The 27,568-nt window shown below is 34.8% G+C and overlaps 2 protein-coding genes across 11 annotated transcripts; one reads left to right on the plus strand and one right to left on the minus strand.

Moving 5' to 3' along the window:
* The first annotated feature begins 16,512 nt into the window (after positions 1 to 16,512).
* LOC121263621 lies at positions 16,513 to 25,626 on the plus strand. 9 transcript variants are annotated; one of them, XM_041166610.1, is made up of 5 exons: positions 16,519 to 16,844; positions 17,033 to 17,099; positions 17,258 to 17,460; positions 17,579 to 17,652; positions 19,415 to 19,777. In XM_041166610.1, the coding sequence occupies exons 2-5, from the start codon at positions 17,070 to 17,072 to the stop codon at positions 19,561 to 19,563; spliced, it is 456 nt and encodes a 151-aa protein (XP_041022544.1). In that variant the 5' UTR covers positions 16,519 to 16,844; positions 17,033 to 17,069; the 3' UTR covers positions 19,564 to 19,777. The 9 variants fall into 9 exon arrangements, 7 of the variants coding, with proteins under 7 accessions (XP_041022545.1, XP_041022544.1, XP_041022542.1 ...); XM_041166608.1 differs by having other exon boundaries at positions 16,521 to 16,844; positions 17,246 to 17,460; XM_041166607.1 differs by adding an exon at positions 20,401 to 21,018 and having other exon boundaries at positions 16,523 to 17,099; positions 17,246 to 17,460; positions 19,415 to 19,972.
* On the minus strand, positions 19,530 to 27,522 carry LOC121263620 (tubby-like F-box protein 3). Of its 2 annotated transcripts, none has more exons than XM_041166606.1 (6): positions 26,615 to 27,522; positions 21,616 to 21,703; positions 21,294 to 21,423; positions 21,031 to 21,210; positions 20,387 to 20,872; positions 19,530 to 19,998 (listed from the first exon to the last, which is right to left on the minus strand). In XM_041166606.1, exons 1-5 carry the CDS (start codon positions 26,963 to 26,965, stop codon positions 20,401 to 20,403), a joined length of 1,221 nt encoding a protein of 406 aa, XP_041022540.1. In that variant the 5' UTR covers positions 26,966 to 27,522; the 3' UTR covers positions 19,530 to 19,998; positions 20,387 to 20,400. The 2 variants fall into 2 exon arrangements, with proteins under 2 accessions (XP_041022540.1, XP_041022539.1); XM_041166605.1 differs by having other exon boundaries at positions 19,530 to 19,965; positions 26,615 to 27,521.
* Between the last annotated feature and the right edge of the window lie 46 nt (positions 27,523 to 27,568).

A 27,568-nucleotide genomic window follows, 5' to 3' on the forward strand; every position in this document is an offset into this window, starting at 1 on the left:
CCCAGGAACTCGACAGGCCACAGTCCTACGGCGACAGGCCACAGTCCTACGGCAACAGACCTCTCACCACTCTCAGTCTCTCCATTACCGAATCGCCGGACCTTCCATCAGGTTCCAAACCCTCCGGCAACTCCAATATCGTTCCAGGTTGGGTCGAGGGGCGAATTCGGCGCTCCAAAACCATCAGAACCCTCGAGACCACGGCGCAAGTTCACCCCCAGCTCTTTACTCGAACTCTGATTACCAAAGCTGTCGAGAGTTACAGTGTGGGGTATATGAGCCAAGTACTTGAAGGGGACGAGGAAGAGGTCGAGCAGGTCGAACTCGAGGACGACTCGTTCAGGGACCTAAGGGACCAAACTCGGCCTCCAGTTCCACCGACTCTTTCTCTGGCGAGGAGAAGACCAGGGGAGGCAGGGGTTAGGTTTTGATAGATTGGGTTCCACCGACATTATTCGGGTTCGATAGTTTTGAAACCGATTGTTATGTTAGCCCGACTTTATCGGGTTGGAACTACTCGGGCTGCACGGATTCATCGGCCCATCGGGCTTTTTGCTCAGGCCTACTACTAATTATTTATAATATAAAAATTTTTATAACATAAAATACATATCATATCAAATTACATCAGTTTATAATATATTAATTTTTTTAATAAACAAAACGGACTTTTGTGACTAATTTATTGTAACTAAAAGACTATTTACAATTAATTTTAATTACATATAATTATTTTTTTAGAATTATCTGGTCGTAAATAAGTAATTTTCTTGTAATGATATAATTTTTTATCATAAAAGATGGTTAACGTAAAGAACTGATCATATGAAATAGATAGAGGTAGGGGATGCAAGCATGGCAACTTCAGCTGATGATCATCGGGCCGACCACCACTTAGAGGCCAAAATGATATGCATGGCTAGCTTCGAGTGATCAATTGTTTCTGTAGGTTTTTGGCACTTTTTTCATGGCCGTTTCTGAAATGTTTTCTTCATTAAAGGCACGTACGTACAGTAGTACTGCTACTTTTTTAAATTGGCCATTGATGATATTCATGGTCCCTGGCTAACTTTATATATATATATATATATATATATATATGCTGCATGCACGTGGACCACCCCTCCTCCAATTAATCTGTCCTTAGGTTATAAGGCGGGGACCATCATGTGTTTCTGTCATTAATTTCTTTAATTATGTAACATGCAGAAAACGAACGCTGAGTACTCGAAAAGATAATCTGGACCACACCATAATAATTAAATTAATAAATAATAAAATTTACATGATTTTGTCACGTGATATTAATAATTTCTTTTGATCATTTTCCATTCACTTTTCCTGTTTGGTTATTTCCATTTTATTTCTAGTTCTTTTAGATGAAAGGATCTAGACCACACGATCGACTTTTCATCATCAACCCTAGCTAAACTAATGATTATTTAGCCGATTTTGCAATATCAGACTTATCATTACTATTATTAATTAAACTAATGTTTAATTGCAGGAAAGAATTAAACTTGTGGGTGTGGAAATAAAGGGGTTTTTTTTTTTTTTTTTTTTTTTTTTTTTCCCTTGGATCATACTATATCTTGTAGATATTGGGTTCTGATTATGAAAGAGAAATTACTGAAACATGCACAATTCATGATCCGCAACTCATGATTAACGTTGGTTGGTGGCTGTATGCACGTTTTACAGGAAAAAAAAAAAAAGAACACCCACAAAAAAATAATAATATATAATATTATGGATTTGTCTTAAGATAGTACAATGGAACCGACGGATTACTTTTTTAACTTTTCATAAAAATTTAAATCTATCTTCATTTATTTTATACATTCAAATATATATTTTAATTTATTTACATTTAAATACATCTCAATAAGACCTGTAAAATATTACTATTCACAGATCAACTCAATCATCTGATATCACCTAAGCATTCAAATTTTAAACATAACTTTAGATGAAATGATTTTAGATGAAAGATAAAAGTTAAATAAAATATTATTTTTTAATATTATTATTATTTTAAAATTTAAAAAAATTAAATTTTTATTATATTTTATTAAAAAATTAAAAAAATTATAATAATTAAATGAAATAAAATGAAATGCTTTTCAAATCCAACTAATTTGAGCACACAACTTTTCCTTTCAAGTCCATGATTTACTGTGGATAAAATTTCAATTTCAACCCAGCAGCTACTACTCTTGGTACGTAGGCCCATCAATTTCTGTCTCGTATCTGCTCTGAGCCGAGTCTCCAATCGCAATTTGGGTCCAACAGCATGAATATGAATTCTTTTAAAACGTTATTCAGGTCAAAGCCCCACTCCCCCACAGAACAGTTCCTTCGAAGAAGTATGAATGATAAGTAATGCTATAAATTATATTCTTATTTCACTATCTGATTATGTAACATAAATCATCATTTTTATAATCCTTTGATCATATTTTAATTTTTTTAAAGAAAAATTAAGATTAATAAATAATGTTACCTCAACATAATGAGATCGTGAGAGTGTGGTTTATAGAACTTTCTATAATTATATATATATATATATATATATATATATATATTCTCATTCGATTTCTATCATATCGTATATATTTGTTAATGTGACATTGCCCATTAATTATATCTCACAATAGTTTTCTCTCACAAGGAACGTGAAATATTAGATTGTTTAGAAGTTAAGACAATATTCGTCACAAATAAATTTGTATGTAGGGAAGTTTCAGAGTTGATGCGTAGTTTGGCTTATAGTCTAAATTTTTTATATATAAGTCACATTTGTAAGTTCTACGTGTAAGGAAGTTTTGAATTAAGATGAGTTTAGTAATTTGAGAGTTGAATATTTAGATGTGAGACTCAGTTTAAAATTAGATTAAATTCAGTTGAGTCTTACAACCAAACGTAATCTAATTATATATTAAATTAAGAAAAATAATATTTATAATTATAAATTATATAAACATCACGTATTCTTTTTAAAAAATTAAATAAATATGAGACTGAGTTAATTGTAAATTCAATACCTCGGTTTTTGTCTGCTTGCAAAATATCAGTTCCTCATTTTTTAACTCGCAACGTTTATTACATAAGATTTTAAAGTTTTGTAATTAGCAACTTCCGTCAATCAAGTGTATTCGTTGACATGACTTTTTTCCACGTGGCAAATATGACACGTGTCAACGAATTAAAAGTTGACATGTCATTCCTATTAATTTTTTCCTATTAATATGTTTTTTAATTTCAATTTAATTTTTTTTAAAAATCACTTTAACTCCAAGTCTTTTGTTTTCAATATATTTAACTTAAACGTTATAAAAAATCTGTTCAAGTTTAAAAAAGAAATCCATTTAACTAAAAAAACCGGTTCAACTTAAAAAAACTAAGAAAAAGTCACTTTAACTAGAAAAAATTAAAACAATTTCAATTTTTTTAAAAACAACTGACTCTATAAAAGTCTCTTTACCTAAACAAGATTGAAAAAAGTCATTTTACTGACAATTTTTAATTTTAAAAAATAGGTTGAAATGAAAAAAAAAAACTTAAATAAAAAAGTTTTAAAAAAACTGTTTAAGTAACATAACTAAACAAAAAAATCTTTGTAAATAAGAAAATACTGAATAAAAAAGACAAACTGTTTAACTAAAACATAGAAACGACAGTTTTAAAAGATTACATAAACTCAAACATTTAAAAAAAAAAAAAAAAAGCTCCATTAACCGATTAATAGCTGATGGACAGAAGTTGTAAATAGCAAAATTTTGAGATATTAGGTATAAGAGAAATGATATTTTCCATCATAAGGTGGACAAGTCTCGTGCACTCATTTTAAAAAAAATAGATAAATATAAGATCTACATGAAAAAAAATTCTTTTTTAATATTGGATCTCACTTTTTTTTTTCCCAAAATGAGTACATAAAACTTCGGTACCCTAAGACTATATCTAGTATTACTCTAGGTATAAATACTAGATTTGAAAAAACTGAAGTGAATAAATATAGGACCCAAAAAAAAAAAAAATAATAATAATAGACCTCACTTTAAAAAAAAAAAAAATGAGTACACAAAACTTGCACACCCTAAAACTATATCTAATAATACTTTAGGTATAAATATTAGATTTGAAAAAATTGAAATAGTTTTTTGCAAAGTTTAGAGATTATATGTGTTGTTTGTCAATTACTATCTATTTAAGTCTGCAACTAAGGTGGCCCTTTCCTTCTCTAAAGGATAAGGTGGTTGGTCATTTTCTTCTTTGAAGGGTAAGGTGGAGTCTTTCTTGTGGCAAATAACTGGCTACTTAGACAGCAGTGACACAAGGTTTTTAGAGATGGCGGATGATTTGGTTCAATGGTGGGAAGGGTTAACACCCACGAAAGAGGAGAAGTTGGAAGTTTCACAGCCAGAAGAAGTAGTCACTGACTCAATTAACAGAGGCAAGCAATGACTCCTAGAGATGGTTATTATGCACAAAGGGTTGAATAAAGAAGCATTTCGATCAACCATAACAAATGTTTGGAATCCAGAGGGATGGATAATTTTTAAGGAAGTAGGAGAGAACTGATTCCTCGTAGAGTTTCAAAATGAAGCTGATAAAGAAGAGATTTTGCTTGGAAGGCCATGGAATTTCGACAAATCCCTAATCAATATTCAAGAATTTGATGGTAGCACTCCTCCTAAGGACATAATTTTCACTAAGGAACCAATTTGGGTTCAATTACATAATATGCATTTGGTTGATTTCCAAACTTCTGTTGCTAATGTGGAATCATTAAACACAAGGTCAGAAGGTGTTCTATGAAGAATCAAAGGATCCATCCAACAGAGAAAAACCGGTTACAGTATAGTTAATTGCTTAGAGCATCACTAATCAATCTAAGAGTGTATGAAGGTCACAAATATGATGAACAACTGGAAAGAGCTCATACCAGCTCTCGTAGGTAGGGAAGTCATGTGGTTTCAAGTAGCAAAAGTGTAGAAGGAAAAAATGATTTAGTTATGAGTATGGAGCATTAGACAAAGGCAATGAGGAGGTATCATAAGTGGAAGAGATTATGGTTTCCTTAAAAGGAAATAAAGGAATATGCAATCAAATTAGTGAAGGGGAAGCCTCTCCTGATATGATTTTTTCTCAAGCACAAGGGGGCAGGTTATTTGCAGAGGAAGGTAGAATTTCTACAGTTGACTGAGAGGTGGGGCAAGCTAAAACTGTGCAAGGAAAGGGAAGAGCTATTAGTATGGACCATGGAGTGTAGCTGGCTGAAAATTTCTTATGAATAAACCAAGCTGAATCCACTTAGATGCCAGTTTAGTAAGTTTCTCTAATGATCCTATAGTGGTTCAAAATAGTTCTGAAACAAAGGCCATGAAGAGCTCAAAATGGAACAAGAGAGCTAGAGAAAATCAGGTTTGTATTAAAAAAGATTCTCTAAGTATGGATCTAGTACATAATGATGAGTATTTGAAAAAGTAAGAATTTTCTAGTTGCATAGAAGAGGGGATGGATAATTCTCTTCTAAAAAAATCCAAAACAAAGCTTAATCCTGAAATGAGCATAAATCCAGATGATTTGATGGAGTCTGCTCTGTAGCTCCACTAGAAGCAATAAATTAGAATTATCGAGGGCTTGGAAACACTTGCACAGTTAGGAAACTTCACCATTTGGTGAGAACTAAGTGCCCATCTAGAGTTTTCCTCATAGAAACAAAAAGTAGTAGAGAAAAGGTGGAAAAAGTTATAAATATGATTGGTTTTGATTAATGTTTTGTGGTGGTAAGTAGAGGCTACAGTGGTGGTTTAGCCTTTCTATGGTGCTCTCAGTTGCAAGTTGAATTGGTATCCTACACTCAAAAGTATATATTTGTTAAATTGTTCATAAAGGAGCTGTGAAAGGACTGTTTGCTAACTGGTTTTTATGGTTATCTTGTAATTGTGAAAAGAATTGAAAGTTGGAGGTTACTTAGAGCCTTTAAAACTCCCTAATCACACTGCCTGGTTGTGTGTGGAGAATTTCAATGAAATCCTTAAGCTATGAGAAATATTGGGGAGCATGTAGACCATATAGTCAAACGAAAAATTTCAGAGAAGCTGTGGAGGATAGTGGCTTGAGTGAACTAAACTACTAAGTGGACAAATTCACTTGATGTAATAACAGAGAAGGAAGCAGTTTCACAAAAGAAAGACTTGATAGAGATTTTGGAAGTACTGAGTTGCATAACCTTTTTCCTGGACTTTCTGTTTAGAGTCTTGCGGTTCATAGCACGGATCATAACCTTATTTTGATCTCTATGCATAATTCAATTAATACAGCTAGGAAGACAGAGAGGATTTTCAAGTATGAAGTGAGATGGGACACTAAAGAGGAATGTAGGGAGATTATAAATGAAGCATGACATGCACTCAAAGAGATGGAAACTCTATCAAGGCAGCAATGGAGGGTCTAAAGAGATGCAAAGAAAAGCTAACAAAGTGGGATAAGGAAGGGTACAGGAATCACGAAGGAGCACTCAATGCTAAAATAGAACTTATTAAGCATTTCCAAGGTGCAAATCTGAGAATGCATACGGTGGAAATTAAAAATCTCTAATAGGAAGTGAATATTATGCTTGAAGAAGAAGACTTGAAATGGAGGCAAAGAGAAAAATAAAGATAGTTGAGGGATGGGGACAAAAATACCAAAAATTTTCATATGCGTGCAAATCAAAGAAGGAAGACAAACTCCATTGCTAGGATAACAGATGGGGAAGACAGAACTGTAACATCACATCTGAAAATTGGTCAGGCTTTCCAAAAATATTATCAAGATCTTTTTACAACTTCTCATCTGGAGGGAATTGATTGTTGTTTGAAACCAATGGAAAATGTGGTTACACCATAAATGAATGAGTCTTTGTTATAAGAATTCACTGCTAATGAAGTTCAGGAAGCCATTTTTTCAGATGAACCCTTTAAGCTCTCCAGGACTTGATAGTTTTCTAGCAGCTTTCTTCCAAAAATATTGGAGTATAATTGGACATGATGTATGTGAAGTAGTCTTGGATGCTTTAAACTCGGATAAATGGTCAGATGAGATTAATGAGACCTTCATCACTCTGATTTTCAAGATTAAAAATCATACAAAACTCACTGAATTCAAACCAATTAATCTCTGTAATGTGCTGTACAAGATTATATCAAAAGTTCTAACTAATCAATTAAAGGAAATTTCGCCATTGATCATAACCCTACACAAAGTGCCTTTGTTTTAAGAAGATTGATTTCAGACAATGTGATATTAGCCTATGGAGTGATGGCTATATGACTTTGAAGTTGGACATGAGTAAAACCTATGATAGGATAGGGTGGCAGTTTCTTAGATCTGTCATGGAAAAAATGGGGTTTGCGAGTAATTGGATCGAGTTAGTCTTGAAGTGTGTATCTATAGTTTCTTATTCTCTAGTTATTAATGGTGTTCCGCAAAGTTGATTTAGGCCAACTATGGGTATTAGGAAGGGTGATCCCCTATCACTCTACCTTTTCATTCTATACTTCGAAACACTTAGTAAACAACTTAACCAAGCTGAAGAATTTAGACTCATTACTAGAATTCCTATGGCAAGAGGTCAATTTCATATTAATTACCTATTTTTCACTGATGGGATTTTTTTATTTTGTAAAGCTAACCCATTGGAATGAAGTAGACTATTGAGCATTTTGGAAACTTATGAAAAAGTTTTAGAGCAGAGATTAAACAAGGACCAAACATTAAATTTTTTCAACAACAATACCAGAAAAGGCACCAAAGACATTATTAGCATTGCTAACATCAAATCCACAGGTTCTTATCATAAATATCTTGGCTTGCCATTCTTAGTTGGAAAATCTCGGTTCAAATCATTTAAGGAATTACTAGACAGGGTAAGGACAAGGACCAGTAACTGGAAGTTAAATTCCTATCCCAAGCAGGCAAAGAAATACTGATTAAGTTAGTAATCCAAGCCATACCAACCTACAGTATGAGTGTATTCAAGCTACGTTCAGGCTTACTAACAGAGATTAAAAAGATTATGCAAGGATATTGGTGTGGATAAAACGAAATTGAAAAAATGATTTATTGGGTTAAATGAGAAAATATGAGAGTGGCAAAGTCGGTAGGTGGGTTTGGCTTTCGAGACTTTGAGAATTTTAATAGGGCAATACTAGCCAAACATGGATGGAGACTACTGCAACCAGGATCCCTTGTTGCTAGAGTCCTAACATCAAAGTATTACTCTCAGAGCATTAGTAGTAAACTAGGCATAGTCAAAATTTGGCCAATGTTTGGTTAGCTTGCGTAAAATGCATACATAACAAACTCAACATATGTACAGTACTTTTAACTCCAACGTTTTTGACTGGCCAAATGTAGCCAACCAAAACTGCTGGCCAAATCATTTTTTCACAATAATATATTCTTCCTGCTCAGACCATTATTCGCACTAACGTAGCTCCCATAAGCTTTTTCTCACAAACATAACTCTGCAAAAAATGAAGCAACACATCTCACTGATCTCTCCATTTGCCACAGTCTACCTCCACGAACACCATCACTGCTGAATGCCTTTCGGTAAGTCCATGCCATCGGCGATTGTGGATTTTCAAAATCAAAAAATCGTTCTCGTTTTTGTTCTTTTGTTTTGGTTCTTTTTTTCTGGAGATGTGTTTTAATTTTGGTGGTTAATTTGGGTTGTTGATTTGGTTCTTGATTCCAACTGGCTATGGAGGATCAAGAAGCGATTTGAGTTTTTCTTTAAGGTTGCTTTTTTCAGCTCCTCAACACATACCGATAAAACAAAATTTAGATCTATGTATATGTTTATGATCCTGGAAAGAAAGCTTTCAACTAGTAAGAGCTTATGAGAGAATCTTGCCTTTTTGTACTTACGATTTGTTGATTTTGTAGGCCAAAATATGAAGTTTTTTTGGTTGAAGTAGTATGCACTTTCTAGCTTATATATATGGAGATGTGTTTCCTCCTTCCTTTGTCTTATTTCAAGGGTTTCTATGCGAGCGCAGGGGTTGGGGGTATGCTAATGTTTTGTGAAAACAAGATCTCTAATATTTTTTTCCGTTTTAATTTTTTTTTTCTTTCCTTAAAAGCAAACCAATTATGTGGTAACTAGTGTTCTGACTTTCCAAGATCAATTTATTTTAATTTGATTTGGGCTTCGAAGAAAACATATCATTAATAATTGGTTATGAATGTTTATTCTAGGCCATATTATGAAATTAAAGATTGGGTTTCATTATTTCGCTTGGCTAGTTCACCTTATTTTATAACACTAGTCCTGATAGTTAGGATGGTTTTATACTTGTAATTATGTATGCAACACTACATGTAATTGTATTATATGTCTCTTTACTAGAACCACCTATTGATTTATGCTTGTGATTATGAATGTAGCACTGGAAGGATAATTGTATTGTATGTCTTTAGTGTAATTGTCCATTGTTTTATACTTATCGATTGTGTTAATTCTATTACTCAAATGTTATTTGTGATGTCTTTTTGTTGTTGTTATTTGTAATGTCTCTTTGCTGCAATTTGTGAGAATGCAAGACCAATTTATAAGCTACAATGCATCCTCAAGCAGATACAATAGTTTAAACCCTAACCGATTTAATTTTAAAGATCAAGAATTCACCTTATGTTCCAAGCCACAACAAAAGCTAGGGAATGATTAAGAAGATTGAAATCAAACAAGTTCATTGAAAATGTGTTTCACTAATAATCGAGTTGCTTTGTCGCAAAATAATAAAAGTTCATGTTTTATGCTTGTCAATTGTTTTAATTCTATTACTGAAATGTTATTTGTGTTTTCTCTTTGTTGTTGTTTGTGATATGTGATATTAAAAAATCATAGTTGCTGTGATATTCAAATATCTCTTTCTTGCCTGTTGAGTGTAGTTGTCCATAGCAATAAGCTATAGATTTTTCTATATTCTCTAATAGAATGGATTTAAGAACTCACAAAAATGCCTACTTCACAAATTTTCTAAATAACAATGACTTTTTCATGAAATCCACAAATGAGATAATTGAGATGGTTGAGGAAGAACCTATTGGACGAAAACCACAACGATGTACAAATTTTAGTAAAGAGGAAGATTTGAAGCTTGTGGAAGGATGACTTGAAATTTCCTTTGATGCGGTAAAAGAAAAAGAACAAAAGCATACAACGTTATGGAAGAGAATTCATAAATATTTTGTGGAAAACAAGAAATTTGATTATACACGTAACTTCACATATCTAATGAATCGATAATCGACGATTCAATAAGTGGTAAATAAGTTTAGTGGTTACTTGACAAAAGTTGAAGGAATGCATTCAAGATAAGGTATCTTTTTCACCCTTTTTTTAACTTCATGTTGATTTACAAGGCAAATGTCATGTTTCTAGAATTAGAGAAGAAAGTTTTCAACTTCATCATTGTTGGTGCGTGTTAAGATTCCATCTAAATTGGATGGAACATATGGAAATAGTAAAGCCAAAGAAAAAATCACAGAAGTTCAAATACTTCAACTCCAAATTCAATAAATTTAGGCAAAAATGAGGATTTCCATGCAGTATCTTCAAATTTGGATTGACCAATAGACCATAAACTGAGAAAGAGAAATGAAAGAGAACACAAAGAACGGATTTGGATTCATTTGTGATACTAAATGAGATGAAGGAAGATATAAAGAATAAAATAAGACTTTTTGAAGAAGCATGTGATCATGACAAACAGATGTTGTGTCTTAGGCAAGAGGAATTGTGTATCTAGAAAGAGAATGTGTTAATTATGCAAGAGAAAATACAAAATGAAGAAAGAAAGAAGAAGAAAGATTATAGCGATTAATACAAGTGTCATGTCTCTAATGCTACAAGAATACTATTTTCAATGACAAATGGAAATCCTTGCAAGTCGTGCTAGGAGAAATTAGTATATTTTAGATTGTATTATTATAATTTTATTTATGTATGGAATAACTTTTATTTGATATTTTGAACTAGAACTTTTATTTGAAATTAGTTTACTTATATTTGTGCGTGGAGTAACTTTTGGATTGTATTAGTCATTTATGTTTCCCAGATGAGATTCCTAATGATAGAATTTCAAAAATTACGTTTTTGAATAATCATTACAAAAGCTATTGCATGATTTGAGTACATAATAAGGGAAGAAATACTACATTATGGTTCATAATGGAAATGGTTACACATTCTTATAAAAAAAAGACAAGGAGGGGATAGTGTCATAAAACATTAATATAATCATACATAATAAAATATTATGTTTCACTATATTATTGCCATAAGTGCTTGGCGAGATTTGTTTGGAGTTGACAATGAATTTTCCTATATCTAGCAACATGATGGTGTTGAATGACTGGCGAGATCCGTTGTCAGTCCGTTCATCTTCAGTGATCATATTATGTAAATTACACATGCCATCATAATATCGTTGAGCATTTCAATGTGAAAAAATCGTGCAGGTCCATGAATTATAGCAAATCGTGCTTGAAGCACACCAAAAGCATGCTGCACAGCCTTCCTTGCAGACTCTTGGGCTACAACAAAATATTTTTTTATTTCCTTGTGGAGCTGAGATGGTTTTAACAAATGTCATCCATTGTGGATAAATGTCGTTAGCAAGATAGTATCCCATTGCATAGTTATGATCATTATATGTGTAATTGACAGTTGGAGTACGCCTTTGAACAAGGTCAAAAAATATAAATGATCTATCAAGTACATTTATGTCATTATGAGACCTAGGCTAGGCAATCCAAAAAAAGTATACTAAGTCCATAGATTGTAGAAAGCTACTGTTTCTAAAATAATTGTTGGTTCGTAGATATGACCAGAGTACATACCATGCCAAGCAGTTGGGTAGTCCTTCCACTTCTAATACATACAATTGATGCTCTCTAACATACTTGAAAATCCACGTTTCTCAGCAACTATGAGCAATCTAGCAATGTAATTATTGTTAGGTTTCCTTAAGTACTCTTCACAAAAAATTGAAACAACTACTTTGCAAAACAATTTTAGGCTTCTTAATGTAGTAGTCTCTCCAATCTTCAAGTATTCATTCATAAAATCAGTCGTGACGGTGACACCATATGCAAGCATCCTCAGAGTAGTTGTAATCTTTTGAAGGGAAGAAAAATCAAGCCTTCTAGAACCATCTTGTCTCTAGACAAAATAAGATCCATGGACTTCTACCATAGTTTGGATACGAAAAAAAAGAGAATAACTCATTCAAAATCTCATTCGAAAGTAATTGTAAGAATAGATTGGAGGATCAACAAAAGAGTCACGAAAAAGATTTAAGTGGGCTTGCAATCGATCGTGCCTGATGAATCTACGTGATTTTTTAAAACAATCATGTGAGCTTGATGCTTCTTCTTCTAGAAAAATTTGTCTCGCCATCTCAAATTATTCATCAAAATTTAAATCGATAAGTTTCATTTTCTGAAAAAACGAACGATCTATTAGGAGAAAATGAAAAAAAAAAAGATTTCACTGAGAAACTTGAGTTGAAGTGAATAAAATTTTTGAGGAAATGTTATGTTTTATAGTGAAAGAATATAACCATTGGAGAAATATAGTCATTAAAAAAATATATCCGTTAGAAGAATATGATCATTGGAAAAATAAGACTGTTAAAAAATTATATCTTTTGGAATAATATGAACGTTAAAAAATTAATATACACTTTTTTAATAACAAATAAATATTCCAATTACTATTAGAATTAAAATAAATGAAAAAACTAAATTCAATATTTTAATAAAATAATGATAAATTTAGAGAGTTTGTTATTTGACGTTACTAAAAACTGGCTAGTTAAATTAGAAAAAGTAAATTTTCTAATCAAATTTTGTCTAAAGAATGGCTAGGCCACTACTAATTAATGCTCTTAAACTGATTTTTTTAAAGCTAAAATTGGCAGTATGCCTTCTTATGTATGGAGAAGCTTTCTCTCTGCAAGATCTCTCCTAGAAGAAGGCACAACGTGGAGAATTGATAATGGAGAAACAACTACAATTTGGGTAGAGCACTGTTAAAGTTCTAGGAGCAGAGGTAAAAGTTGTATCCCCTATTGACAAAGAAAAAGCAATGGAATATATATTTAGTTAATGAGGTGTTCTCAAATGATGAAGCAGAAACTATAAGTACAATTCCTGTAAGTCAATGCAATAGGCCAGATCAACTGATATGGAGGTGCACAACAAATGGAATATTCTCAGTAAAAAGTGTTTATCACCTTCAAGGGGAATTGCAAAGGAGAAATCAATGACAAACATTTGGTAGCAAGACTAACTGTTATAGTTGGACAAGGATCAGAAAGTTGGCCATTCCAAATGCAAGGAAGATTTTCTTATAGAGAGTTTGCCTTAATGCATTGCTTACCAATCTGAATTTGTAGAAGAGAAAAATTGTGATTGTCCAATCTGTCCAATATGCAAATAGGAGCCAGAATTTATAAAGCATGTATTATAGGAATGTGTCTCAGCTAGAGATGTTTCGGGAAAATGTTCAAAAAACCTTCTGAAAAGCATGGTGATAAATAAGAGTTTGAAGGCTACTTTAAATGATCTGGCAGAGAAACTAAACAAAGAGAAAATGGAAGAAATGGTTGTGGTATCTTGGAAGATGTGGCAGGGGAGGAATGGACTTACTTCTAAAGATGTCTTAATACTCCCTAATACACTGGTTCTACTCTCACACCAGCTGCTGCAAGAACTAAAAGAGCTGGGATTTGAGAAAAACAATGAGGTTGAATAACAAATTGGTTGGGACTAAGAGGCCCCTCCAAAGAATGTTTTCAAACTTAATTGAGATGCATCAATAGAAAAAGTGAATTTTAAGATTAGAATTGGGGCTATTGTCCGTGATTAGGAGGTCTTGTAATGGCTATCATGAGAATAAAAAGAGACCTCTTTCCTAACTCTTTACTAGCTAAAACATTTGTAGCTCTCCAAGCTACAATTTTTGACATAGATTTAAGATTAAGGAAAATCATATTAGAAGGAGATGCACTCAAAGTTTTCCAGGCAATTAATAATTTAGAAGCAAACAGGACCTGCACAGGGATGCTCACATCTGATATTAGATCCTTCCTTAATAAGTTTGAAGAGTGGTTGGTTACATATAGTAAAAAGGAAGTAAATGTTCTTACTCATACTTTAGGTAAAAATGCCTTGGGAGTACGTTACTGATATGGTAGTTGATATGGAAGATGTTCCAACCTGTATTCATTCTCTATTATAAAGATCTTATCAATACAGATTGTTCCTTTAATAAAAAAATAAAAAAATTCTGCAACTCAAAGAAAGATAAAAAAATGGGCATCACATAGAAGTGTGTAAAAAGTATATAATTGTTGATCTTAATTTTATAAATTTCACTCTTCCATCGTCAGAATGGTCATATCACTCCAATTTGAGCATGGTTTTATGTTTTGTTTTATTTAATTGTAAATGGTGTTTAAGTGCATGAATGTGAAGGACATAAAAACATTAGTAGTGGGCTGGTTAAAGTTAAATTTTAGTTTAAGTTTGGCCATTTCCTTCAAAATATAGCAAATAATGAACTGGCTATATCTGCAATATTTTTGGCTTGGCCTATTTCGGTTGGCCAAGAGAAATAGCTGGCTATATATATTTTTTACATTAAAATATTCATTATTTTTGGCACAAGTATTTTATTTTCGGCTTGTTCGGTGTGTTTATTTTGGCTTGTTTTATTATTTCGGTTTCATTGTTTTCTTTTGCCAGTCCAGAACCTCCCAAGTGATTGTCCTTCAAATTTATCACTATTCGATTCTATTTTCATGCCTTCCGGGTCTAGTTTGGTTTTTTGGTATGATTATTAGTGAAAATATGTTCAAATTTGAACTTCCTTAGTGAGGGTCTTGCAATAAAACTTCCTCCTTTAGATTTTTTATTTATTTTAAAAAATCTACAAATTTGAACTCTTTGGTAGTGCACTAGGCTATGATCACTTTGACCACCGATTTTGTTATTATCATCCTTCGACTTTTTGATTATTTATTGTAAATTATGGTGCTTAAGTAATGTGCGCTTGTTTAATGAAGAATAAATATTCTAATTACTGTTAGAATTAAAATAAATGAAAAAGTCAAAATAGATATTTTAATGAAATAGTGATATATTTTAGAGAGTTTATTATTTTATGTTGTTAAAAAGTAGCTAATTAAATTATAAAGAAATGAATTTTCTAGTCAAGTTTTGGTTAAAAAATAACTAGGCCACTACTATTGCTCTTACACAACAACCAAGGAATTTACTTTTTTAAAGTAAATATCTGACACTTAAAGGGTATCCCTACAAATACCTCCTACATGGATTGTTTGACAACCAAGGAATTTACTTTTTTAAAGTAAATATCTGACACTTAAAGGGTATCCCTACAAATACCTCCTACATGGATTGTTTGTTACGAATGAAGAATATGCCAAATTGCTAATCTGAGGCTCTCATTTCTCAGTACATTTCTATTTTCTACCATGACTATTTGAAACCTAATGCTTTGTTTTGTTGCTGAAGAAGTCTTAGGGAAAAAGAGAAAAAAACAAAAATAAAAACAAAAACATTTGAGTATGTTTGGTTTCTATTTCGACACAGCATTAAAAATAATCAATTTTCGTTAATTCTCAAACAACGATATTCATTTCTTATCCCATGTTCTTTAACATTAATATGAGTACGCAAGTTTAGATGGTTTGGTGGAATTGATTTTTATGGCAAGTGAAAATTGACTAGGGCCGTGGTTGCTTCTCGGAATGGTTTAGGATCAATGCAAAAGGTTGATGAAATTTCCTCCCTGCTCTGGGTCAATGTTGGATTGCATTCACCTTTCCTCTACTCTAAAAATGTTGTATTTTAACCAGGGGTGAAAGTTGGTCAGTCTGGACCAGAGAAACCGACTCGGGATCAAGACCGTTTGTCTTGATCCCTGAAATAGAAGACTGAGAATTTTTGGTCTAGTTCCGATCCTGGGGTTTCCCACCCCAGACCGGACTGGACCGACTGAATTTAAAATATATTATATATTATTTATATAATAATTGTATAATTAATTATGTAATTTTCATCTAACCTATCACCATTAAAAATATAAAATTTTAAATATGTTATTAACAAATTAATATTCTATCAATTAACTAATGTATAATATCAATTAACTAATTATATAGTAATTATATAAGTTAATAATATAATTTTCATCTAATTTATTATCATTGACCATATAAAATAATTTTTTATTAAGCTTGTTACATAATCAACATTAATAATTCACTTAATTTTAATTTAGTATTTTAAATAAAATTTTTTTATTAATTTATTTATTTAAAAAAGAAGAAAAAAAAATTGGGCCAGACCGAATGGACAACCGATACTTATCGGTCCGGTTCAATCCCTAAGAATGTTCTATCTGGTCCAATCAAGAAAAAATAATGGATAAAAAATTATCTCGAACCGGACCAGAAAGAGTTACACCCCTAGTTTTAACTGTGTTGCATATCAGTGTAGTCCTGGATCTCCATGAGATGCTTTGGCTTTTGTGCCCACAGCTGGACATATGCTTTGGCTTTTGTGCCCACAGCAAGAAGGAAGAATGCACCAAGGTGCTAATCTGAGGCATTATGTCTCACTTGATGTACAACATAATTTCAGATAATTTGACTGTTGCAACATCTCACTCATTTAGCTAGCATTTCAGGCCACCATGCAATGGTTAGAGGCTTAGAGCTCTTCCAATTAGTCACACATTTATCTTATCTTAGAAGGTAACGATCCAATCCAAGGTTTTGGTGCCTGCTGAACCAAATTCTGGTGTGTATTTGTTGTAAGTTGCTGGGGATCTAAATCAATTAGTCCCTTCTGAATGCTGATGGCTTGACAATGCACACAAAGCCGCATGATATCGCTTTGAATGGTAGCTTTGAAAAGATATAGTTGTCTGTTTGACTGACAGCTTTCATCTGAAAGGTTGTGCATGACACGAAGCATCGATGAAAACCATGGACCTCAACGCTTCAACGGTAAGGAAGCTTTTCAATTCTCTGCATGCCTTTATTATATATATATATATATATATATATATATGCCACCAACTAATTATCTTAGCTTATGCAAATAAAGGCATGAGCCATTTGGATAGTTTTTCTTTTTGGGGTGCTAAAATCAGTTGCATATCAAGGCTCTGGAAACTCTTGCTTGGAGTCTCTTTCGGTGGTGGAGGGGGCAGCTGCGGCACCATTGCTGTAGACATCTAGACATGGGACTGGGGGTACCTGGTGGGCCTGGCTGGGGACCTGGCCCTGGGGGACCTGGTTTTGGGCCTGGACCTGGTGTCTTCTTTGGTGGGTTTGCTAATGGTTTATGCAGCATGATATCTTCGTGGTAAGTCCAATTCACTCTGGAATTTCTTTTTGAGCAACTGGTACTGGTACTGGTACTGGTACTGATTCTGGATTTTCCTTCTCTCTCTTTTTGAACACCCTCTCCGGGGGGACTGCAGTTTCTACTGCCTATGCTGTTGTTGGTTGCTACAAGATTGCTTTGGTGGACCCCGTGGACCATATGGCCCTCCCGGTGGGCCTCCACCTTTCTGATTCGTTTATTTTACTTACTGTACTGCCATGGTCTATGTTTTGGTGGGAGTCGTATAATGATGGTTGGTGGTATGTCCATGACATAGATATTGAAATGCTTAGTGCTTTCATTAGTCTTGTTTCTTTTCTGCTCTGTTACATGTTTTAGTCTGGATCAGTAAAAAGGAAAATTAAGAGATGTCTATGGAATGGTTCTGAACTGATTTTTGATCATCTGTTTACTTACTTTTTGTTATTTTCTCGGCAATCTGTTTTCACTTTTTCTCACACTTATGTATGTGATCAGGAGCATCATAACGAGTTTGATGTTCAAAGTTTGTGTATTTGTTCATGCAGCTGGATCCTTTTTGCTGTCTTAACTTTTGTGAGTTTGTGGTCAAAGTAGTGTATTCTCAGTGATCATAGATTCATTCATAGATGTTATTCTCTAGTCAGATGCGAGATCCCAATATGCAGGGGCAGAACTAGGATTTGGTGTCTGCGGGGCGACTGGCAATGTGTGTGGTATGTGTTAACATAAATAATATGTACTTTTTGCACGTGACTATATAAAAAAATAATCATACGTCATTAAATTATACAATTTTTCTCGATTTACTCATTTTTCTAAGTTTTAAGAAAAATTTATAGATTAAGAATAAACCTAAAAAAATATCTAATAATATAAAAGTCGTTAGATTTTTTATTGTATAATTATTGAACAAAAAAAAGCATGTGAATAACTAATAAATTCTTCACAAAAGAAAATAAATTCTTCACATACTCTCTATCTCTCTAGAAACGTCTCATCAATCATCTAGTTAGATAAATTTGCTACCTCTCATATGCAAGAATCTTCCAGATTTGTTTTAACTATTAGATAAACTCTCTTGAAATTTCTAGCTAGTTAACTGATTAATATGTGGTAAAAAACATCTCAAAGGTTATAAAGGAAGATTATGTACAAGTGATAGGCAAGAAATTTAATGAAGTTGAGAATGACCCAAATGAAAAAAAAAAAATCGTGTAACTATATATGTAAGCTTATAAAGACAAGAAAAACTTATATGATATCATTGATATGAAACTAAACAAACCGCACAATGTACACCAAAGGCAAATAAAGAGAGATAGAGATGTCAAATCAAGACTATTATGTTAATGAACTTAAAGATATTTGAGTGATATACTGTGTGTTTGAGTGTTGAGGGGCAATCTTAAATATTTTAAGAATATTTACACTTAAAATTAAAATTATATAATATATAAGACTAATTTTTAAAATTTTTGGGGAGCTACCTACGACATAGTTCCGCCCCTGCCAATATGGCCGTTGTAAAGATGAGAGATTCTTCTTCAATTTGTGTAGGAAAAAATATCAGGATTGAGGCCATTTGACCTCTAGCAATGCCGCTGTTGCTTTGTCTATACGTGGATTCATTTGTTCTATTTTCTCTATCGAGGCCAGTAAGGGTGGTAATTCATGTCGTATCATTCGGATTCATGTTGGGTTATACGGGTTAGTACCATGAAAGAGCCAACCATAACCTGACTCGAATAACAATACGAGTCATTCGAATACGTATCATCCGGGTTTGTGTTGGCTTGGCTAATTTGTCCGACTTGCTAACACAGACATGAAAAATAAAATAAAAAGGGACAATGTCGAGGTCAAGCATACCACGGAATAGTTTTTCTTTTTGGCTTATTTCATATTGTTTATAACTTTGTTCTCTCCATTTTCTTTTGATCTATTTGAACAGAAAAAGAAAAAGGTCAGACTTTTAACTTTGCTGCCGGTCACAACAGTACACACGCACAAACACACAAAATCATGCAGTTGCAGATCTTTGCCCGGATGCCAATGACTTGGAGAGCTCATGAAACATGCCCTTCTTTTATACAGCATTAAGTACAACACCTTGCCCTGAGTTTGAATAAAAGAGTGGGAGCATTCGAGCTTCAACAAGCACGTAATTAGTGATTACACGTTTTGGGGACTTGCAAAGAAATAAAAACAAAAATCTAACAAGGATGATTTTCTGGGTTCCAACAATGAAACAGCACCGAGAAACTCATAAACTAGTCTCGAGTTGTCAGTCCAAACTCTCACTCAAAAGTCAAAATACAAGTGGACCATGTTAGAAATAACCATCACGATAACCATGTATTGCTCATAACACCAACAATTTTATGTACAGAGAAGCAAAGCCAAAATGCCTAACAGACAAGATGGTAGCTTGAACAACTCTTTCGCCAAATGCCCCATGCTGCACCTAGCCTTCCAATCAACTTCAATTGCTTTTGCCAACATCTGTAAGGTAAAATGCAGCAACTTTCATTGCCTCTTCAAATCCAAGATAATACAAGTTAGTAAAAACCCAGACTAGAAATACATGATGTGAGCTTTCATTCCATGTGGGAAGCCAAAACCGGACTTAACTAGGAATTTTAGTTGGTGAGAATGGTGACTGTTCATATTAAAAGACCAAATTAGTAACTGATCCATATAAGATTCACGGCTAACTTTAGTTATGGCAAGCCACCACATTGAATATTTTAAGGCATTTTTTAACTTGTTAAGTTAGTTGCCACATTCAAATTATGTGAGAAGCATTTGACAAAAAAGTAAAAAACAATTATTATGATTGATTATTGTTGGTTTTATTGTTATCCTGTTGTATATAAGTTATAACTACGAATCTGAGTTTGAGAGTCTGAGACTAGGATTGAACCTACTGCTTGCCAGTTATTCACAAGCGATCTTAGTGTCAAAGCTGCTGAGACATATGGCAAATGCCTGGAAAGCCGAGATTGGATATTGATAATCCATGGTGAATACATCCTTCCCCACTTTGCCAAACTGGAGAATAACATTCTCATACTCTTGCCCAGTAGCTCCATTCTCAGGAGAAGCAACCAGCTGAAAATTCTTAACTGAAGCAATTGTCACACGTCCATTGAAGTTCAGACACCAGCATTGTAGTTGTTCATGCCACCTAGGACCCTTGTTCCTTAAAATTAGCATTGCCTCACTCTGATCAGACAAATGTTCAGATTGGAAACTCTCTGTGCGGCTTGATTTTGATCTGGAGAAAGGGAGAGATGGAAAACCATCCAGACCACTCGGTAGGAAATCAGTCTCTGTGGGAGCCACACCACCTGGCTCGACAGGAAAGGCAGGAATGGCATCCATGACACACTGCATTTTCCTAGGACCCCTGGTCTCCACAATATATGAAAATTTCAGTTTCAAATAGAAAAAACAGTGCAGTAGCTGAATATGATGGAAACAAGCCAAATGAATTTTCATCATGCCGGTTCCATATATTTTCATTTCCTGTGAAGATAAAGAATTAGTTTTAAACTTCTTTCATACCTGGAGCCCAAGACATTCAACTCATATGAAATATGGGCAATGGGATAGTTGCCAGCAGGGACTCTAGGGGCGATTTGCCCCAAATCAACTAGCCTGGTAGAACGACATTTAGTCACTTTCACTCCAGCATGTGGAGGTTGTGCATCATAGATAGTGAATTTGGTTCCCAGAAAGTTTGATCTATCACAACAGAAAGCATAAATGCACACTTAGGCAAACAAGATAATCAAGAGCCAGTAATGTCACATGCCAGCCCAACATACCTCAACTTCCCAACATAGGTGCTACTCCCCTTTGACAAATCATCAGAATATAAAGAGATAATATAATCTGTGTGAGTAGGGTGTCGACACCTTCGTGCAGCAAGAAGGAACTTGCCATCATCAGTTGAAGCTGCCAAGTTTAAAATTGCAAAAAATTGAATGTCAACAACTCCAAGAGGAAACCAAAGAAAGCCAAACTTTTCATTCTCTAACTCTCTACCAATAAAATTTTTTTTGATAAGTACTCTACCAATAAAACTAATCTCGGAAAAGTAAATCAAATATATGATTGCTTGCAAAGAACAAATGTTTTATTCTTGACCTTCATTTAAGCAAAGGTAAAGATAATATGTTTGTCTGCTACGATTTCGTTTGATGTAACATTGAAAGAGGGAGTCTCTTGGCCCTGGCTGCAAAAAGATAACCAAAGATTTTGACCATTAGCAAGATGACAAAAAGCCGCATGCATTAAGTATTATAACCTTACTGGTAAGGAAAAAAATGAATACAAATGTTTTCTGGAGGAATAAAGGCATCCTCTAGTACTTCTTAATAATGCACATCCTGAAGCACCAGTGAAATTCAAGTTTTCAAAATCATGACCATAAAGCAGGAATTTAATAGTCTTTAGAAACAAACAATCATTTAATAGGATGACAGCAAAACAATAAAAATGTCCAGTGCTACAACTAGTTAGTAGTTCCCTCATCTTCTTATCTGATTCCTTACATTCAGCACCCCAAATCCAGTAAGTGGAGCGAGAAGTGAGCAGGAATTTTGCAAGTAATCAAGTATTATTCCATGATCATCATTTTTTTTTTTGATAAGTAAACGGTAGCATAAATAAGAATAGGCAAAGCCCAGGTACACAAGGTGGTATACAAGAGAGAAAACCTATCTAGTTGCTAAAAAAGAAATAAGAAAATCATGTACATTTAGGCCATTAAAATCTATAGCAATAGCCCAAAGAAATAAGGTGTGGAAAAATAAAATTTTAAGATCCTCTATTGTCTACTCCTTATCTTCAAATGTCCACTCGTTACGCTCCCACCATATGCACCACATAATGCAAATAGAAACCATCTTCAACATAGCTTTGATTTGTGGAGCATCACCCGGCATTACCCAGCTAGCCAATAACTCTACCACTGTAGCAGGCATCACCCAATTTAACCCTATTCGAATGAACACATTGCTCCATAGGGCTCTAGCTGTCTCACAATGTAGCAAAAGATGATCCACTGTCTCGCCAGCTTTCTTGCACATACAACACCATTCTGGAATAATAACCCGGCGCTTCCGCAGATTATCAGTGGTCAGAATCTTATCCAGAGCTACTGTCCAAGTGAAAAATAGTGCTTTTGGAGGCGCCTTATTCCTCCACAATCCTCTCCAAGGAAAATGAGTGTTTGGAAGCAAAGTAAGGGACTCACAGAAGGAGTGAACTGAAAAAACACCCTTACCTACCGGATTCCACCACAACTTATCTTCTCGCAATCCAGACATCCTTGAAGAGTACACTCGACTGAAAAACACCTCAAAACTGTTTAGTTCCCAGTCTTGAGCTGCTCTACTAAAGGTGACATTCCAATGGATTTGATCCCCTGAACGAACCATGAGATCCGCCACTGAAGCCTCTTGATCACATGCCACACGAAAAACAGATGAGAAGGCGTTCGCTAGAGCCTCCTCCCCACACCATATGTCCCTCCAAAATTTTATTTGAGTGCTCTCCCCCACCATAAATTTAGTATGTCAAGAAAACACTCCCCATCTACGACGAATGTGCTTCCAAACCCCCACCCCATAGGACCCATTCCCCTCTCTAGGACACCAATCCCCCCCCATCTTACCATGTTTGCAATCAACCACTAATTTCTATAGAGCTTTTGGTTCCAAATTGTATCTCCAAAGCCATTTCCCAAGCAATGCCCGATTAAAAGTTCTCAAATTCTTTATCCCCAATCCAACTAAAGGAATTGGTCTGCACATCTTATCCCAACTGACTAGGTGAAACTTGAATTCATCTCCCATCCTACTCCATAAGAAATCCCGATAAAGTTTTTTTATTCGCGCCGCCACACTAGCTGGAATTGGAAATAAAGATAGAAAGTAAGTTGGTAAGTTAGAGAGAGTACTCTTGATAAGAGTCACCCGACCTCATTTCGACAAATACAGTCTCTTCCACCCGGCTCCTTTCAACAAATACAGTCTCTTCCACCTAGCCAATCTTTGTTCTATTTTCTCAATAACTGTGTTTCAAATAGACAGCCCGTGATGCGGGCCCCAATGGTAACCCCAAATATGTCATAGGGAGAGAAGCGACTTTACACCCAAGAGTATTAGCCAACTGCCGAGAAATACCGACGTTCCCAATAGGCACTAACTTTGATTTGTCGAAGTTAACTCTCAAACCTGATGCTACTTCGAAACAAAAAAGAAGGGCCTTCAGTGCCCTAAGTTGGTCTTTTTCTGCATCACAGAAAATTAGAGTGTCATCTGCGAATAATAAGTGGGAGACTGAGATAATGCCCCTCTGTGGATCACTGACTGAAAATCCAGCCATAAAACCATGACTAACCACAGCTGATAACATCCTACTCAAAGCCTCCATGACGATAACGAAAAGCGGGGGGGGGGGGGGGGGGGGGGGCGGAGACAAGGGATCATCCTGTCTTCGAGAGCTATTGAAAAAACCCTCTGGGTTACCATTGATCAAGACTGAAAATCTTGCCGTTGAAATGCACCATCTGATTACTTAAAATCCTTTAGTAAGTACAAGAGGAATTTTCAGTTTACATGATCATATGCTTTTTTCATATCTAGTTTACAAATAATACTTGGAGTGCCAAACTTTAATCTACTATCCAGACATTCATTCGCAATTAAGACCGAGTCCAGGATCTGACGACCCCTTACAAAAGCATTTTGTGGCTTTGTGATTACTTTATCAATTGCCACCCCTAACCTGTTAGCTAGCACCTTTGAAATGATTTTGTATATCCCATAATGAGGCTAATGTGCCTAAAGTCCTTCAATTCAAAAGCTCCGGATTTCTTTGGAATCAAAACAATAAAAGTAGCATTCAAGCTTTTCTTGAATTTCTCAGCCAAGAAAAGCTCCTGAAACACATTCATAATATCATCTTTCACCACCTCCCAACATGTTTGAAAAAACCCCTCGTAAAGCCATCAGGGCCTGGTGATTTATCCTTCACCATCTTTCGAACCACATCCAATACCTCCTCTTCCTCAAAAGATCTTTCCAACCAGGAGGTTGTCTGTGGTTCAATGGTCTCAAAACCAAGTCCATCTAGATTGCCTCCAGCCCTCAATTTCTGTAAATAGATGTTCATAAAAATTCACCACCATGATCGTCATGATGACAAGTTTTATAGTATCACAAAAAGGAAAAAAAAAATAGTGCCATCGAGTGTTGTTATCCTCATCAGTCTTGCTCAAGAAAAGATGGAAGTTTTGCTTCATTCTGAAAACCATGTTTGCACCTATGAAAATGCCTTTGTCTAGGAGGACAAAAAATTTCTGTTCCCCCCTTTTCCTATTTGTGAAGTGAGTAGAGGGTTTGCAATCTAGAATATTATCTTGAGCGATTATCTGGACAACACTACACCAGAATTCAACAGTGTATTTGGTGTGGGGATACAGCTCTAAAGAATGTAGTTCCTTCCCTTTATAGAATTGCTCATGATCAGGATGCTTCTGTGGCGGATTATTAGGACAACTCCTATGGTTCTTTACAGTGGAATATGAGACTTATTAGAGTTGCCCAAGATTGGGAGATGGGTAAAATTTCTGATTTTTTTCAGGATGTTGTATGCTTCAAACATTGGAAGTCGCAAGGAAGACAGCTTGATTTGGACTCACCCTTGGAACAAGAAGTTCAAGATCAGATATTGTATAAGGTTATGTCTTGCCAATACCTTAATTCTTTTCCTTGGAAATGCTTTTAGAAGTGTAAGATACCTCTCAAGGTTGCTTTTTTTGGTTCGCTGGCTTCACATGGGAAAATTCTGACGACGGACAATTTGAGAAAGCAAGGCCTCATCATTTTGGATTAGTGCTTTATGTGTAAAGGAATGGAGAATCGATGGATCAAACCTCTACAACAAGCCAAAAGATCCACCATCTAATTGATGCCATGTGGAAAATGATTCCTCCATGCCTTATGTGGTGTATTAGGCTTGGAAGGAACGGCCACAACTTTAAAAATAGAGTGCGTTCATTGGGAGAGTTTAGAGGCTTTTTCTTTCATAATTTATCTCTTTGGGCTTCTGCTGTTGTTCTTGATGGGGCTAATTTTCATGATTTCTTTGTTGCTCTTTCTAGTTCCTAGCTTGTAATTAGGTGTCCTCTCTTGTATGCTCTATGTGTACTTGGGCTATGCCTAATTACTTGGTTTAATAAAATTTCTTTTACCTTGTAAAAAAAAAATGTCTGTCTAGAAGGACAAAAACTTTCTCTTCCCCTTTTTTCTATTTACGAAGTGAGTGGAGGGTTTGCAATCTAGAATATTATCTTTAACAAATATCTGGACAACAGTACAGCAGAATTCAATAGTGTAAAGGTCTCCGTTGATTGCATAGTTGGAATCAGAAGCTCGTCTAATTTGATAGATGATCAAACTTTCATAAGAGATGCACTTCAAGCTTTTCCGATTCAATAATTCCAAACTACTCATGAATAACTGAAAATATTCCTGCAATAGAAGTGGAAACCAATATGTGGTTTTTCTTCACACTTAAAAATCTTCCCCCACCATAATGGCAAATAAGATGATCATTTCTTTTTATGTAGGAAATTAGAAAACACAAGGAACAAATAATATCATGGATTGGTAGACCTTAAATTCTGAATTAAAACCATCCATACGAGAGATCATGGAACCTTTACATCAAATTGCTAAAGCAAAAGCACCTATGATGGTGCTGGTTCCAAGCACCATTGGTCGGGTAGACTAAAAAACCCAACCTCCTAACTAACCGAATTTTGTAAAAGATTTTAAGGGAACCTGTTTATTGAGAAAAACTAATCATGTCATGGTTTCTGAACCAGTTCCAATCCACCATGAACCAAATTGAAAGGAAAAACTAGTTAGTAAAGATCCACTTGCTGCCTTAAGCTAGGAATGTACACCATGTGAAAGTCTCATTTCTGGTTTCTGAATCTTTGATAACAGAAAATACGGTAAAGATGCAAACCATTGAAACACTGGTATCATGATGACGAGAAACAAATTAAAGAGATATACAATCAAATGGAGAAAATTCGAATAAGAAACAGCAAATGCTATCTGTTTCAAACCTGCTTCAAAGAGATTGGAAATGTCAACTTTCCCGAAACTTCTGGGGATTTCACAATTTCTTTCATCATTTCTCTCCAGCTCTGGCAAACACCAGCACAAGCAACCACATTTTTTCGGGGTGGCCAGGTATACTCAGAGGCCTCTATTCTCATTAGTACATCCCTCAAAAGCTCCGGCGGCAAGTTAGACCAATGGCTCTGCTTCAAAGCGTCAATTGCTTGCACCAAGCTATCCTGGACTACCAGGTGCGACCTTGATCTCATCCCATATCCGAACTTCACCTCAAACCCTTTTCTCGGAATGCTCCCAAACTCACCCCTAATATCCTGAATAAAACTCTTCCATGACATTTGAGGACGCTTTTGTTACCTATACACCTCAAATAACAAAAACTCACAATCCCTTCCAAAGTAACCCACGTTTCCCACAAAATATAAGCTAGCAAACATAAACGATCATAGACCCAGAACCAAAGCCAAAGAATTGTACTTTGATTAAAATAGCACACTCAAATGCTTCCTTAAATCACGGAAATCAACCAAAATCACTCCCAGAATGTAATAAACCCAATAGTCTAAGCCATTAAGTCGGTCAGATTCGGTCCGGCGGTTTGTTTAGTAGCCAACAAACAGAACAGAAGTCTTGTGGGTTTTTCTCCTCATGACCGAAAATCCGGGATTTGTTGGCTTTAACACGTTTCTGTAACAGCACCTTCCGAGGTTTGTTTGTTTCTTTCTTTCTTTCAATCCACAAAAGTTTTGCGAATGTTTGATATTCACTTTTTTTAGGGTGTCTGGTAATGATTTGGAGAGGGATCTGTTAGGGTGTGGGGGACTGAAACTTTGGCGGTTGCATTAGCTGTTTTTGTTGGGTATTGTCCAGTTGCTGCCTTGCTGGATTTACTGGTCCAAAGTGACAATTTTAGTGAAGTTTTAGGAATATTCCAGATCTTG

Source organism: Juglans microcarpa x Juglans regia, chromosome 4S (assembly GCF_004785595.1).
Source record: "Juglans microcarpa x Juglans regia isolate MS1-56 chromosome 4S, Jm3101_v1.0, whole genome shotgun sequence".
NCBI lineage: Eukaryota > Viridiplantae > Streptophyta > Magnoliopsida > Fagales > Juglandaceae > Juglans > Juglans microcarpa x Juglans regia.